At 49.8% G+C, this 14,302-nt stretch overlaps 1 protein-coding gene across 2 annotated transcripts in view; it reads right to left on the bottom strand.

The window, feature by feature from the left end:
• Xndc1n (XRCC1 N-terminal domain containing 1, N-terminal like) overlaps positions 1–14,302 on the bottom strand; it is a 34,768-nt gene that overhangs the window by 9,271 nt on the left and 11,195 nt on the right. The window contains exons 9-16 of one of the 2 annotated variants that reach the window (XM_070035125.1): positions 12,034–12,158; positions 10,722–10,834; positions 7,807–8,565; positions 5,376–5,588; positions 3,852–4,016; positions 2,658–2,832; positions 1,189–1,389; positions 930–1,092 (exon numbers count right to left, since the gene is read on the bottom strand). In XM_070035125.1, coding sequence (XP_069891226.1) covers positions 930–1,092; positions 1,189–1,389; positions 2,658–2,832; positions 3,852–4,016; positions 5,376–5,588; positions 7,807–8,565; positions 10,722–10,834; positions 12,034–12,158 — 1,914 coding nt within the window. Of the gene's footprint in view, positions 1–929; positions 1,093–1,188; positions 1,390–2,657; positions 2,833–3,851; positions 4,017–5,375; positions 5,589–7,806; positions 8,566–9,239; positions 10,601–10,721; positions 10,835–12,033; positions 12,159–14,302 lie in introns of those variants that run through there. The other variant, XM_070035124.1, reaches the window with a different exon arrangement.

Here is a 14,302-nt window from a genome sequence, read left to right as displayed (position 1 = left end):
TAGTAGTCAGAGACTCCTACTGGATAGCAGTTATCACCCAGACAGTTAGAGGCAAATGTGAGAATGAGTTAGCTTGCTGCAGAGAAGGAAAGGATCCGAAGGTGAGGTACAAAGTTCTCCTCCTAAACCTGTGCACACGTGTAACTAGTTCATTTCTCACCAATAGCACCCACTCTGGTCTTGCCTCAGATATTAACCCTGGGCTCTGATTAGGGTGAGAGGCCAAGTTTAGCTGTACATGACTTATCTATCCAAAGAGAGGGGAAGGTGAGGCCCAGAGAAGGGTCGCAGAGAGAGTAACAGTACCAAGATCAGAATGTGAACCAATGGCTGGGTACCAGTGGCTCACACATGGAATTAAGAGACCAAGTTCTGAACATCGTGGTTCAAAGTCATCCTGAGCAGGAAAGTCCATGAGACTCTTTAATTAACCACCAAAAAGCCAGAAGTGGAACTGTGGTAGAGGGCAAGCCTTATGCAAACAATCTCAGGGACAGTGGCCAGGCCCTGAGTTCAAGTCTCAGGACCAGCACACACACACATACACAGATATCAAGCAGGCTGGGATATAGCTCAGTGGCAAAGAGCTTGCCTAGCAAGTATAGTGTCCTAGGTTTCACCCCCAGTATTAAAAAGAAAATTTAAAAAAGTATGTTAAGCAATGGCCTTTACTGCTCTTGTGGTTTGTAGTATCTTGGGGTAATGGGCCTCTTTGAGAATTAGGTGACCATTATAGCCCCTCCCAGCAGAGAAATGCTTTACATTTACACTCCAAATTTTGCCTGTATTTCCCCAGGTCTCAGAAGCTTCTGTCCCTAGAGTAAGAACACAGATGAATGCCGTGGCTACCCCAGAGCTGGGGAATTTCAGAAGGAGGTCCTGTGGAACCCCTCTGGAAGGAGAGGACTCCGAGCTGGGGAAGTACACACCGGATCATGTCGTCGATCATCCTGCCAATGGATATCTGCAGAGTGCCCAGCGACTCGTGGGCTGGCAGGATGTAGGCCAGGCGGGTGAAGCTGAGCATGCTGGTGACCGCGAAGAGCACCTCGGCCAAGAACTGGGGATCTTCTGTGCGCCACTCGCTTCGCTCTGTGCAAGGTGAGATGGCGGCAGTGTCTGAGAACCAAGGAAGGAGAGAGCCTGAGGAATTTAGGGCTGAGCTGGGGCCGGGGGGGTGTTACTCACCAGCCGTGGTGAAATAGTGACAGGCAGGGCCATCAGAGGCATCCTGGCAGTGCATGAAGGCCAGCCCTGCCAGGAGGATGCGCAGCGCGAAGGCTGCCAGGTACAGAGACAGGATGACAACATCCAGGAAGTTCCACCAGTCCAGCAGGTAGCTCCGCAGGCCCTCGATCCACACTTCCTTACACTCAAACCACAGGAAGCCTGGAGGGGTGGCAGAGGCCAGGATAGGAGGGGGCAGAGCTCTCTCCTTCCAGATCAGAGCCACAGTATGGTGAAGGGGATCCGCTGCTGGGGGTTAGGATGCTAAGATATCACTTCATCTATCTGGGAGCAACATGATCTTATCTGACAGCAAGGACCCCTCTCTGGTGTACACTCGGTAACAGCTGCACCAAAGGCCACAAGCAGCTGATGCTCAGAAAGTGACGAGCCCCCGGGAAGAGGCCACACTGGGAAAGAACAATTTACATCCATTCCCTGCCTTTCACCAAATAAGTACTAGGCAAATATTTAAAGTCTTACCTAAATAAAGGTTTCCCCTTACAAGTTTGCAAGTCTTTTCTTTCCCCACACATAGGCAAAGGAAGAACTGTTGGTTTCATTTGAGCTCATCACAGGTCATCAACAAATCAATTCCCTTTTGGGATGCTTTTGTTTCTCCTTTCCTTCTTTCTCTTTTTTTGTCAGTTGTGGGGCTTGTACTCTGGGCCTGGGCGCTGTCCCTGGGCTCTTGAGCTCAAAGCAAGCGCTCTACCACTTGAGCCACAGTGCCACTTCCAGTTTTCTAGTGGTTTATTGGAGATAAGAGTCTCACGGACTTTCCTGCCCAGGCTGGCTTTGAATTGATATCCTCAGATCTCAGCCTCCTGAGTAGCTAGGATTATAGGCGTGAGCCACCAGCTTCTCTTCTTTCTTTCTTTTGTGTCAGTACTAGGGCTTGAACTCAGGGACTGGGCACTGTCCCTGGGCTTTTTTGCTCAAGGCAAGAGCTCTACCACATGAGCTACAACTCCACTTCTGCCTTTTTGTGAGTCAACTGGAGATAAATCTCATAGACTTTCCTGCATGGGCTGGTTTGTAACTGATATCCTCAGATCTCAGGCTCTTGAGTAGTTAGGATTACAGGTGTGAGCCACCAGTGCCTAGCTTGGATGGCTGTCTTATTTGTGAGAGGATGAGAATCCTCAGAGTTGGTAGTATCTGGTTCTATTTGCTGTATAACCTGGACAAAAGGAGTATTTCCATTCTCTGTGCCTGAGGATTGTTGCTCAGGAGTCTGCCACAGGACTGAATCCCCTGATGAGAAGTGAAGGCAAAGTGTCCCTCCTGACAGAGCCTAGGAAAGTCTGGTTGGATGTTCAGGGGCATCTACACACGCAGGGCCTCTCCAATGAGATGCTTGCCTATCAAGGACAATGAGGAGGGCCCTGAAAGACAGATGTCACAAATAAACGATCCCACCCGTGTACCTGCAACCCAAATCATGTGTAGTGAAGTCTCCCAGACACTCTGGCTGCGGCCTTGGAAGGTGCTCAGCTGTGTCTCCATGGCCAGGGACTCTCCCAGCAGGAAGATGAGGAACCACAGGTAGGAGGCTGAGTGCAGCAGGAACTTCAGCACCGGGATCTTTAGCAGGCGACCCAGCTTTGGGGGAAGAGGAAGTCCTGGTTCCTCCCTGGAAGGGCGTCTTGCTGCCCTGCTCTGACCATGTATGACTGCTCTTCTCAGTGTCACCCACTCATGGATCCAGACACTAACCAAGAATGTCCTGTAGGTCAGGCCCTGAACTTTCATCGGTTGTCACCTTCACAACCACACAAAGTAAGCATTATTTTCATATAGATTACAAGAATCGAGGGATACAGAGGTAAAGTAACTTCCCTGTGTGTTGTCCCATGGACTCTTCAAACTCAACCAAGGTAAAGATAGATCCAGCTTGTTCCTCCTAGCAGGTAACATGAACAGTCACCCAGTTCTCTCATGGGTGACAGTTTATGTAATTCCTGTCCCTTGTCTACAATTTGCCTTCACGCGATGAGGGAGCTTTTCCAAGCACACAGTTCATGGTTTCCTTATTTCCTTAACCCAACATCGGCTTCCGTTCTAACGCAGCTTATCTCCAAGACTCTGGGAGAGCTGCCCTTGTCCCCCTGACTGCTCACTATATTGGTATGGCTGCTTTAGCAGCAGCGCATTTGTTTCTTGTGCTTTCTCTGATGCGGTACACTCTCCCTCCAAGGCCCAGGGCCTTGTCCTGTGCCTTTCTATTCCTGATTCCCTGGCATTCCCTTTCTTATCCCTCCTGCTTGACGGGTCTGTTCATTATATCCCAGGACCCAGGCCTGTGCTTTGCTCGCAGCAGAATCTCAAGGAAATCTTGATTTGGGTGGCACTCTTTTTAGGAGAAGTTAGGACTATAAGGGATCCAGGCTTTGAAGGCAGTGAGATCAGGAGCAGCACTCAATCCTGACTGCTATTTACTGTATACTCTGGACAAAGAGTACTTGCATTCCACCTGTTTCAACATTCCTTCTCTGCACAGAACTTTCCAGAGCTTCCTCAAGCTACTGGGTGGGAACATTGACAAAGCATGCAGCCCAAGGAGGGCCTGACATAAACCAAGTGCTCCCCAAATGAATGATCAAGAATCTTATTTGTAGTACCCGAGACTTGGGTGCCAGCCAGTAGCCAATGCAGAGGAAGGGCATGGTGAGGAAGATGAGGAAAGCGATGAACAGCTTCCAGACGGTGGTGCTTCCACGCCAGCCAGCCAGGTTCCCACACCAGATGGAGGACAGGACTTGCTGGCAGATAGGATGAGCTACGAACTAAGCAGAGATGAGGTATAGGAGGGGGGTGGAAGGGGTGCCAGGCAGGGAGGAAGAGGAAACCAATTGGCTGCAGAGACAATTAGCTATCACAGATTAAACCATCTTTTTTTTTGTGGGTCATGGGGCTTGAACTCTTGGCCTGGGCACTGTCCCTCAGCTCTTCAGCTTGTGGCTAGTATTGTACCACTTGAGCCACAGCACCACTTCTGGTTTTCTGGTGGTTTATTGGAGGTAAGAGTCTCACAGACTTTCCTGCCAGGGCTGGCTTTGAACTGTGAACCTCAGATCTCAGCCTCCTTAGTAGCTAGGATTACAGGTGTGAGCCACTGGCACCCAGCTTAAACCATCTTTTTTGATGAGACAGGTTCATGCTTCATAGCCCAGGCCAGTCTTGAACTCATGATCTTCCTGCCTCAACCTTCTAAGTGTTGGAATTAGAAGTATGTACCACCATGCCTGGCTATCATCTTTTTCTCCCCACACAAACCAACCTAGAAGAGGACCTTTATTTGCCTTGTGATCAGGAGTAGCTCCAGCTTGCTCTAGGTCTTATCTGTGAAGGAGAAGGCTGAATTTGAAGGTTTTCCTGGGCGGTCTGAATTTCACATTCATTTTTGAATGTGCAGGTTCTGGGGCTTGAATTCTGGGCCTGTGCGCTGTCTTTTTTTTGGGGGGGGGGAGGGTGCTGTCTTTGAGCTCTTCAGCTCAAGGCTAGCGCTCCACCACTTAAGCCACAGTGCCACTTCCTGTTTTCTGAGTGGTTTGTTGGAGGTAAGAGTTTCATGAACTTTCTTGCCTGGGCTGGCTTTGGACCGTGATCCTCCAATCTTGTTGTGGGGAGTGTAGTACTAAACTCCAGCAACAAAGAAGACTGAGCCCATCTGGCAGGCCAGAAGCAAGGCTGAGTCTAGTAAGACTTGGGTGGGATCCTAGTTGGGAGATGGTCTCCCAAGGCCAGTGAGAGGCTAGGGCTTAGGTATATGTGTGGCTACGGTGGGATAGGAACTTCTCTTCTTGTCTTCAAAGGTTTAAGATAGAAGAGTGCTCAGGAAGCCGGGTGGCTCTCGCCTGTAATCCTAGCTACTCAGGAGGCTGAGATCTAAGAATCAGGGTTCAAAGCCAGCTCTGGCAGGAAAGTCGGTGAGACTCTTATCTCAATAAACCACCAGCGCTAGGCTTGAGCTGAAGAGCTGAAGGACAGCGCTCAGGCCCAGAGTTCAAGACCCATGACAGATCAAAAAAAAAAAAAAAAAAGAGTGCTCAGGACTGAGGTATGCTAAAGGCAGGAAAAGAAGTTGCTTGGAGGTGGCAGGGCAAGGGATGGGGCAGAGAGGAGGCACGGGAGGCCCAGCTGACCCGCTTCTGGTTGTAGTTCACAGCCAGCCGTAGCCTTGCCAGGTTGGGGATGCCTTCCTCAAAGGCCTGGGCCAGGCCCTCAGCCTCAGGCTCTGTCTCGCTGTCCTCTCCCATGTCATTGAGCACTGCAGTGACCTCGCTCTGGTTCCGGCACATGCCCAGTAGCTCAAAGCCGTAGTCCTGGCTCAGCGACTCCAGGGCGATGTACTCAGGCTGTAGGGGAAGGAAGTGTGTGTACCAGCCATGCTGTGGCCTCAGCCCCATTCAATGAACCAAACCTGCCCCTTCCCGAACAGTGGGCCTGGGCCATGGCTGTCCTGCCCCCAGGCCATCACTTTCTGTACCCAGTGTCACCAGGTCATTGATTTCTTCCTTCTCTGCCACCTCATCAACCCTTCTTGCTTCTTGTCACCTTTGCCTATCTGGCGTTGTTTCTGCCTTATTTACTCCACCCAAACCCTGCTACCTTTGCTGCTCCTTGGACTTTCTATTTCTAGACCTGTTTCTCATCACCTTTCATATGCTCATTGCGTTCTTTACTTTGTGTGTGTGTGGTGGTGAATCATGGAGCTTGAATTCAGGGCTTGGGCACTGTCCCTGAGCTTTTTCACTCAAGGCTTTTGCACTTTGAGCCACAGCTCCACGTCCAGCATTCTGGTGGTTAACTGAAAATAAGAGTCTCATGTACTTTTCTACCTTGGCTGGTTTTGACCTGTGATCCTCAGATCTCAGCCCCTCCTGAGTATCAGCTAGGATGACAGGTGTGACTCACCAGTGCTCAGCTTATTTTATTTTTGAGCATCTATATGATAAGAAAAACTGTCCTGACACTTTCAAGAGATACATACTACCTATTCTATCCTCTGTTTTACTTTGGGCCCTTCTCCCTTTCCTTCCCACCCTCTAGATTTCATTGCGAAGCGCATGCTGGCTTCAGACTAATTTTTTGTGCGTGCCAGTGCCGTGGCTTGAAGTCAGTGCCTTTTACTCTTACTCTGGAGTCCTGGCTCCAGTTCCACCTTTATGCTGGTTATTAAATATGTGTTTCTTGGATTTGTCTGCCAAAGGGTTGGCTTTGAACGAAGATTTTTTTTTTTTTTGGGGTCCGGTCATGGGGCCTGAACTCGGCCTGGGTGCTGTCCCTCAGCTCTTCAGCTCAAGGCTAGCACTCTACCACTAGAGCCATAGCGCCACTTCCGGTTTTTTTCATTTTGCTAAGGTGGTGCTGAGGAATCAAACCCAGGGCCTCATGCATGCAAGGCAAGCGCTCTACCACTAAGCCACCTTCCCAGCCCCTGAACGAAGATCTTTTGTTCACAGCCTCCTTAGTAGCTAGGATTATAGGAATGTGCTATCTGAGCTCAGCTGACCTTCAGTTCTTCCACTGTCCCACCTCTACTACCTCCAGTGTCCCAAACTAGGATTATAGGTGTTCACTACTATTCCCTGCCAATAAAGTGGGGATGAGAATTCTTGTCCCTTACCTACTATTCCTCCTTCCCTCCCCTTCCTTTCCCTTCTTCCTTCCCTGTGCTGCATGAGAGTGGAGGGAAAGCCTGTTGGCAAGGACTGACTTTTCCTGCTAGCTGTGCAGGGGAAGTTTTTATCCTCCTGCTTTTCCACAACTCCCAGCCAGGGGTGCAGGTGAAGGCAGCAGAGGTCACATCCTGCCTTAGACATTTCTCTCATAGGTTCTCTACCTAATGACAACTTCTAGGACGAAGATCAGGTGTGGCTTGGCCCACAAGGGATACCAGGGGGTAAGACCTGGCCCTGCCTCCAGGCTCTGCCTCCCAAAGTCTCAGTCCTACATGGGTGCTTCCTGTGCTCGCCACTGCATATCCATTTGCTGCCCCACGGCCTTTGCTGGAACTGCAGCCCCGCCTCGAATGTCCTCTCTGCTCCTCTTTACTCCCATGAAACCACTCCCTCCCACAGCTAGGCTTAATGTTGCCTCCTCCAGGAAGTCTTCACAGCAGATGTGGAAGTTGGTTCTGTTTTCTGGGCTTTGAAAGGCCTATGAACACTATCCATAGGAGCACTGAATGAAGTCGTGGGAATGACCTGTTCCTACTCTTGGTCTGTGATCACAGATGGTGGGCTCCAGCATGCACAGCGCCCCAGGTGGAAACATACAGCTTCTGAAATAGGTGGTGTCTAAGTCTGTCCAGCTGGTTTTCTGACTCCCCTGCTTCCCCAGATAAGACTCAGGGCATCCCCAGGGTAGGCATTGTAACCCTGCACTGACTAGATGCCCTTATAGTATCTGCTCATTGCAATTAGAGTAGGTCTCTGCCATTTGGGGTGGGGTTGTGATGTCACACACGAGACATTTCCTGAGACAAGAGAGGCTTCTCAACTTTCCAGAACACCCCTACCTCAGTAGAAGATACCAGACCCTGAAGGTAGAGGGAATAGGAGAGAGACCAACCTTAAACTCCGGCTCCTTGCGTGCCAGACGCCTGAGCTCCCGGCTGAGCTGGAAGGCAGCCAGCATGGCATCCTCACTGGCCAGCGACAGGTGGGCCCTGCTGGCAATGCCACGGTAGGTGTTGATGCGGGACAGGGAGAATTTGAGCAGGTCATAGCGGCGGGCGTTGCTGCACTCGAGGCAGGCACAAGAGATGGGGTGGGGCCGGGCAATGGTGTGGCCCTGGTCCATGAGCAGCTGTGCAATCTCATACAGGTCTTTCTGGCAGGCCAGGGTGAGTGGTGTGACACCAGGGGCAAAGCGGGAGCCATCGATCGAGGAGTCAAAGAAAGCCAGAGAGAAAGACTTCGTGTCGACTTTGCGACCCTTCTCCCGCTCTAGCCTGGCCAGCAGGCGCCGCACCACTGCAGGCTGGTTTGTGTCCACTGCCACCAGCAGGGCTTCGTGGATCTGCCTGAAGTCAAACTTGATATTGGCCAGCAGCACATCGGTGATGGCCTCATGGCCCAGGCGGATGGCCAGGTTCAGGGCTTCTCTCCAGGAGCGGTCCTCGGCCTCTTCCACATTCCGCAGGGGCCCCCCGGGCCCCCCACCTGTGGCCTCTACCCCCGACTCCAGAAGCTGCTGCACAAGACCCAGACGCCCCTCCTGGATTGCTCCCAGGAGTTGGGGGGGAAACTTGAGCTTCTTGTTCACGATCTCTGTCCAGTTGGGTTGCGGCTGGATGGAGGGGAGAGGGCAGAAACCCGAGTTTCTAACCTGCTTTGTTCAGGGGCCTCCTTTACTCTTCACCTTCTAGCCCTTAATCCTCTACACCAGCCACCATTATGTTCTTCCTTGTCCCAAACACACGCTGGCCAGGATTGTCTGCTTTACCATTTTATTGTGTAGGTTCTCATCAGAAAAGTGCCAGACTGGGTCTGATGGGGACCTTGTCCTCAGCTCAACTTCTATCCTTGCACACAATGGGGCCAAATGGGAAGACTCCAAGAAAGGGGTTAAAGAAGATGGACAGGAGGGGTAGGGGTGGGAGGTGCTACACTGGGAACCCAACCCCACAGGCAGGCCTCAGGATCATCCAGGGCCCAGCTCCCCTCTTGTTGACTTCATCTTCCAGCTGCTCACTCTGTGGGTTCCAGAGCCTATTCAGGGCAGGTCCAGACATGTCCACACAGGAGGGTCTTTGAACTGAGCTTGTCCCCAAACCCACAGCTTTAAACAGGACTCCGTGTGTCCCTCTTCTACCAGGCCTGGCCCCCTCCCCTGGTTTCTATTGGGGTTTGGCAAGAGCTCCCGGGTTCTCCTACCCACAGTTACACCCACCCTTTGCCTGGCTGCTTGGGTGTCCCTGTCCCTACTTTTTTCTAATAGTTTGGTTCCCAGCTAGAAAGAGGATTGAGATAGAGGTAAGTAGGGGAGCAAGGGCCTCTTACCGGAGGGGGGTCCATGGTGGCACCCACTTCTGTAGGCAGGACTGGAGATCTGGACTCCTGATGTCTGCTCCCTTGACTGTACCCAGCATCCTGTTCCTACCTGCTCAAAACCCCGCCCTGAGCCCTCCCTTTGCCAGGACCAGCTGCTCCCCCCTGCCCTAAACCTTGGGGAGCTGGAGTGCCATAGTGAAATCCTCCGGGGAAGGGGAGACAGTTTACAGTTGCTCACAGAAGGCAGGAACAGAATTTGGAGTATTGTAGCTCTGGGGAACCAAGATAGGAATGGGGTACATCCAAGCCTCAAGCCAAGCCCAGGCCCATTCCTTGTCATTAACACTCTGTGAATGCATGGGTTAAGGGATTTTCTCTCAGCTACCTAGAATTAACTCTGGACCCCCAAGATATAACTCACTAAAGGCACATGACAGTACTGTTACCTAGTTATGCCTAGGACAGTAAGGAAGGATACAACAGAAAGTGAAGTTCATAGGATGCTAGATGTCAGGCCCACACTCAAAAAACCATTCTCATCTTCCTGCAACATTACAGGAGCTTTTCTGTCATATGACTAGTAAGGCTTGACTCAGGGCCTCAGGCTCTTGCTTGTTCACTCACAGCTGCCACTCTTAACTACCTAAGCATGGTACCTCAACCTGATTTTTTTGTTTTGTGTCCGGTCGTGGGGCCTGAACTCTGGGCCTGGGTGCTGTCCCTCAGCTTTTCAGCTCAAGGCTAGTGCTCTACCACTTGAGCCACAGCACCACTTCTGGCTTTTTTTTTTTCTTTTTGCTTATGTGGTGCTGGAGAATCAAACCCAGGGCCTCATGCATGCAAGGCAAGTACTCTACCACTGAGCCACCTTCCCAGCCCACTTCAACCTGATTTTTGGCTGGTTAAATGGAATTGGAAGTCTCAAAGACTTTTCTGCCCAAGCTGGCTTCAAATTCTGATCCTTAAATCTCAGCCTCTGAGTAGCTTAGGATTATAAACACAAGTAACCAGTATCCAGTTAGTATTTTTCTTTTGAATAAGCCTCAGTTTTCCTTTAGAAAAATGAGTGTAAGGATGTGTATCATTCACTCAGGAAATATGTTCCAGATGGTGTCTCGAGGTACTAGACAGATCATCAGTTCTACTCCAGAAGTTCCAAGTGGGGAAAAGGACAGAGCTGTCTTCAGGAGAACTGGGTGCCATGGTGATAAAGTCTTGACAACTGGGAATTGGGAATGCAGAGATGCCTGCAAACAGGCAGTCTTGAGGGAATAAGAAGCGTGGCATCAACAGCCTTGGGCCATGAAGAAATCTACTCCCGCCTTTGTCACTGGGGGTGGTGAGGCGAAGCCCTAGGATCACATTGGCTCATGTCCAGAGAAGGTCCCCACATGTGCTGGCATGTTCTTCAATCTCTCCTGCTGAGAACTGCAAGTGGCAGAGAGGGCACTGGACCCAGGAAGTGCGTGGTGAACTCTCTGGGGAGGATACCCACTGTACAGATGGGGATGAAGAGGGTGAAGAGGAAGGAGAAGCTGGCCAAGGCAGGGAGGTCTCTCCACATGTGGCGGCATGCTGAGGAAGAATCTCCATGCTGAAGGAGCCTAAGGGGGAGAGAAAGAGGTGAACAGTATTGGGCCTGCTCCTGGTAGGATGCCACCCCAGGACACGTGAGGACAGCATCTGCTGCCCACATGCAGCTGCCCTTGCAGGAAATTTTCCTGGTTGTTTTACACCTGAGACACGATCACATACCATCAAACATTTCATAAGTATTTACTGTGTGCCTGGCAGTATGCCAGGAGCTGAGGGATAGGGAGGTCCTCATGGAACAGTCTAGTGGGAAAAGGGAGCTTGGGAGCATACAGAACATGGAAATAGGCAGAACTGAGACACGCTGAGTCCAAAGGAATCTGAGAATGGCACCGGAACTGACTTGGGAGAGATTACTTGGGAAGATCAGAGAAGGTTTGGCAAAGAAGTATATTTATTTTAGGGCTGGGAAGATGGCTCAGTGGTAGAGTGCTTGCCTTACATGCATGAGGCCCTGGGTTCAATTCCTCAGCACCACATAAGCAGAAAAAGCCAGAAGTGGTGCTGTGGCTCAAATGGTAGGATGCTAGCCCTGAGCTGAAGAGCTGAGGGCCAGCACCCACGCCCAGGGTTCAGGTCCCATGACCACCACCACCAACAAAAAGAAGTATATTTATTTTTGATTTATTAGTATTTTTATGTGTTGGTACTGAGGCTTGAACTTAAGAGCCGGAGTGCTGTCCCTTAGCTTTTTTGCTCAAGGCTAACACTCTACCATGTAAGCCACACCTCCACTTATGGCCTTTGACTGGTTAATTGGAAATAAGGGTCTCTGCAAACTTTTCCTGCCTGGACTGGCTTTGAACTGTCATCTTCAGATCTTGGCCTCCTGAGTAGCTAGCATTATAGGTGTGAGCCACCTCTAATGTGTATAAGGTGTGTGCCCCACCAACAAATATATCTGAACCGAGACTTAAAGAACGAGCAGAATTTGGTTTGGACATGGGGGGAACTTGTGAGGGAAATTCCAGGATCTCTCAACAAGGACTTATGTTGCTTTCCTGCTTGTCCCTTCCCCAGCTTAGCTGACACAGTGGGAACAGATACTCCAGAGAGATTTGTCTTCAATTCTATCTGACTACAACACAGTTATTTATGTAGGGACTTCGGAGATGACAAGGCCAGGGGTCTAAAGTTGTCTTGACAGTACCCCTAAATCTATTTGTCCCTCAAGGAAAGCCCTGTAAGGAACCACCATCCCCAGACTTACCTGCACAAATGGGGCACTGTCCATGACTTGGGACACTGCTCTTTTGGGCGTGGGGTGGGTGCTCTCTTTGCCTTGCCCTTGTTGTTCTCCTCTTGCTTGGCTGAGAGTTTGAGTTGGATAGAGATCTATGAGAAAAACAGGTAAATATCAGCTATTAACTAGGTACTGGTGGCTCATGCCTGTAATCCTAGTTTAGTAGGAGTCTGAGACCTGGAAGATCAGAGTTCAGAGGCAATCAAGGCAGAAAAGGCTGAGACTCCATCTCCAATGCTCCAATAGCATGGCTAGCAGCATGTCTCAAGTGGTAGAGCATGAGAGAAAGCTATGCAAATGTGAGGCCCTGTGTTCAAGTCCTGGAACGAGAAGTCATCAAGAGGCCATAGGACTGAAGGTGCCTAGAATTAGGACAAAAGGAAGTAGTATAGTTTATGCCGGAATAGCAACCTTGGCTTTTTTTTTTTTTTTTTTGCCAGTACTGGGGCTTGAACTCTGGGCCTGGTGCCATCCTTTAGCTTTTTCACTCAAGGCTAGTAGCAGTGTAGCACTTGAGCCACAGCAGCACTTCCAGCTTTTTCAGAGTAGCTCATTGAAGATAAAAGAGTCGCATGGACTTCCCTGCCTGAGCTGGCTTTGAACAGAGATCCTTAGATCTCAGCCTCCTAAGTAGTTAGGACTACAGGCGTGAGCCCCTCATTTTGCTTTTTAAAGTATTCTTACAATATCATCTTTTCTTTTTCTTCTGTTTTTCTTTTTGGTGCTAGTACTTCTTCACTTAAGGTTAGTGCTCTAGCACTTGAGCCACAGTGCCAATTCCAATGTTAACCAGATATAACCGCTATGGACTTACCTGTTTGGACTAGCTTTGAACTGTGATCCTCAGATCTCAGCCTCTTGAGTAGCTAAGATTACCGATGTGAGTCACTGACACCCAGTATCTGATTTTTTGTTCGTTTGTCTATTGTCGTGAGGCTTGAACCCTGGGCCTGCGCGCTGTCCCTCAGCTCTTCAGTTCAAGGCTAGCACTCTACCTCTTGAGCCACAGCGCCACTTCTGGCTTTTTCTGTTTATGTGGTGCTGAGGAATCGAACCCAGGGCCTCATGCATGCAAGGCAAGCACTCTATCACTGAGCCACCTTCCCAGTCCCGCATCTGTTTTTCTGATGTAGGCACTCAGAACTATAATTTTTTTGCTTACTACTTCCTTTTCTGTATCCCAAAGGGTCTGGTGATGCCAGGAACTTTTTGGTTACCCTATTTTTTCAGTAACCCTCTAATCACTATAGTGTTTTGGCCAGTCTCCATGTGTTTAAATATTTTCTTGTTCTTTTTGTGCTGATCCTGGGGCTTGAAGTCAGGGCTTGGTGCTGTCCTTGAAATTTTGTGCTAAACGCTAGTGTTCTATCCCTTTGAGCCACAGTTTCATTTCTGGATTTCTGGTAGTCAATTGGAGATAAAAGTCTTACAACCTAGGCTGGCTTTTAACTGTGATCCTCAAATCTTAGGGTCTTGAGTTGCTAGGATCATAGGCATGAACCACAGGCACCTGGCATGTTTGAGTATTTTCTGCAGTATGTTTTGCTGTTGAGTTCTAGTTTAATTCCACTAGTGTTTTAGCTTTATGTCTTTAAAAATGATCTATTTGGAGTAATTTTTCCATCTTTTCACCCCATGTCCTAAGCCTATACTTGTCTTTGTCAGATGAATTTTTTTTGCTGGTACAGGGGCTTCAAGCCATCTTGACTGGCTTTTTGCTCATGGCTACCATTATACTCCATGAGCAATGCTCCCTCTCTGGCTTTTTGCTGGTTATTTGGAAGTAAGAGTGTTATTTATGGAAGCTGGGCACCGGTGGCTCACACCTGTAATCCTAGCTACTAAGGAGGCTGAGATTTAGGATTGCGGTTCAAAGCCAGCCTAGGCAGGAAAGTCTGTGAGACTTTTTTTTTTTTTTTTTTTTTGTCGGTCGTGGGGTTTGAACTCTGGGCCTGGGTGCTGTCCCTCAGCTCTTCAGCTCAAGGTGAGCGCTCTACCACTTGAGCTACAGTGCCACTTCTGGTTTTCTGGTGGTTTATTGGAGATAGGAGTCTCACGGTCTTTCCTGCCCGGGCTGGCTTTGAACCGCGATCCTCAGATCTCAGCCTCCTGAGTAGCTAGGATTACAGGCGTGAGCCACCAGCGCCCGGTTTGTGAGACTCTTATCTCCAATAAACCACCAGAAAACCGGAAGTGGTGCTGTGGCTCAAGTGGCAGAGTGCCAGCCTTGAGCTGA

Source organism: Dipodomys merriami, unplaced genomic scaffold (assembly GCF_024711535.1).
Source record: "Dipodomys merriami isolate MVZ:Mamm:240054 unplaced genomic scaffold, mDipMer1.0.p SCAF_25, whole genome shotgun sequence".
NCBI lineage: Eukaryota > Metazoa > Chordata > Mammalia > Rodentia > Heteromyidae > Dipodomys > Dipodomys merriami.
Note: the sequence above shows the minus strand (reverse complement) of the source record. Positions and strands in the feature narration are given on the sequence as shown.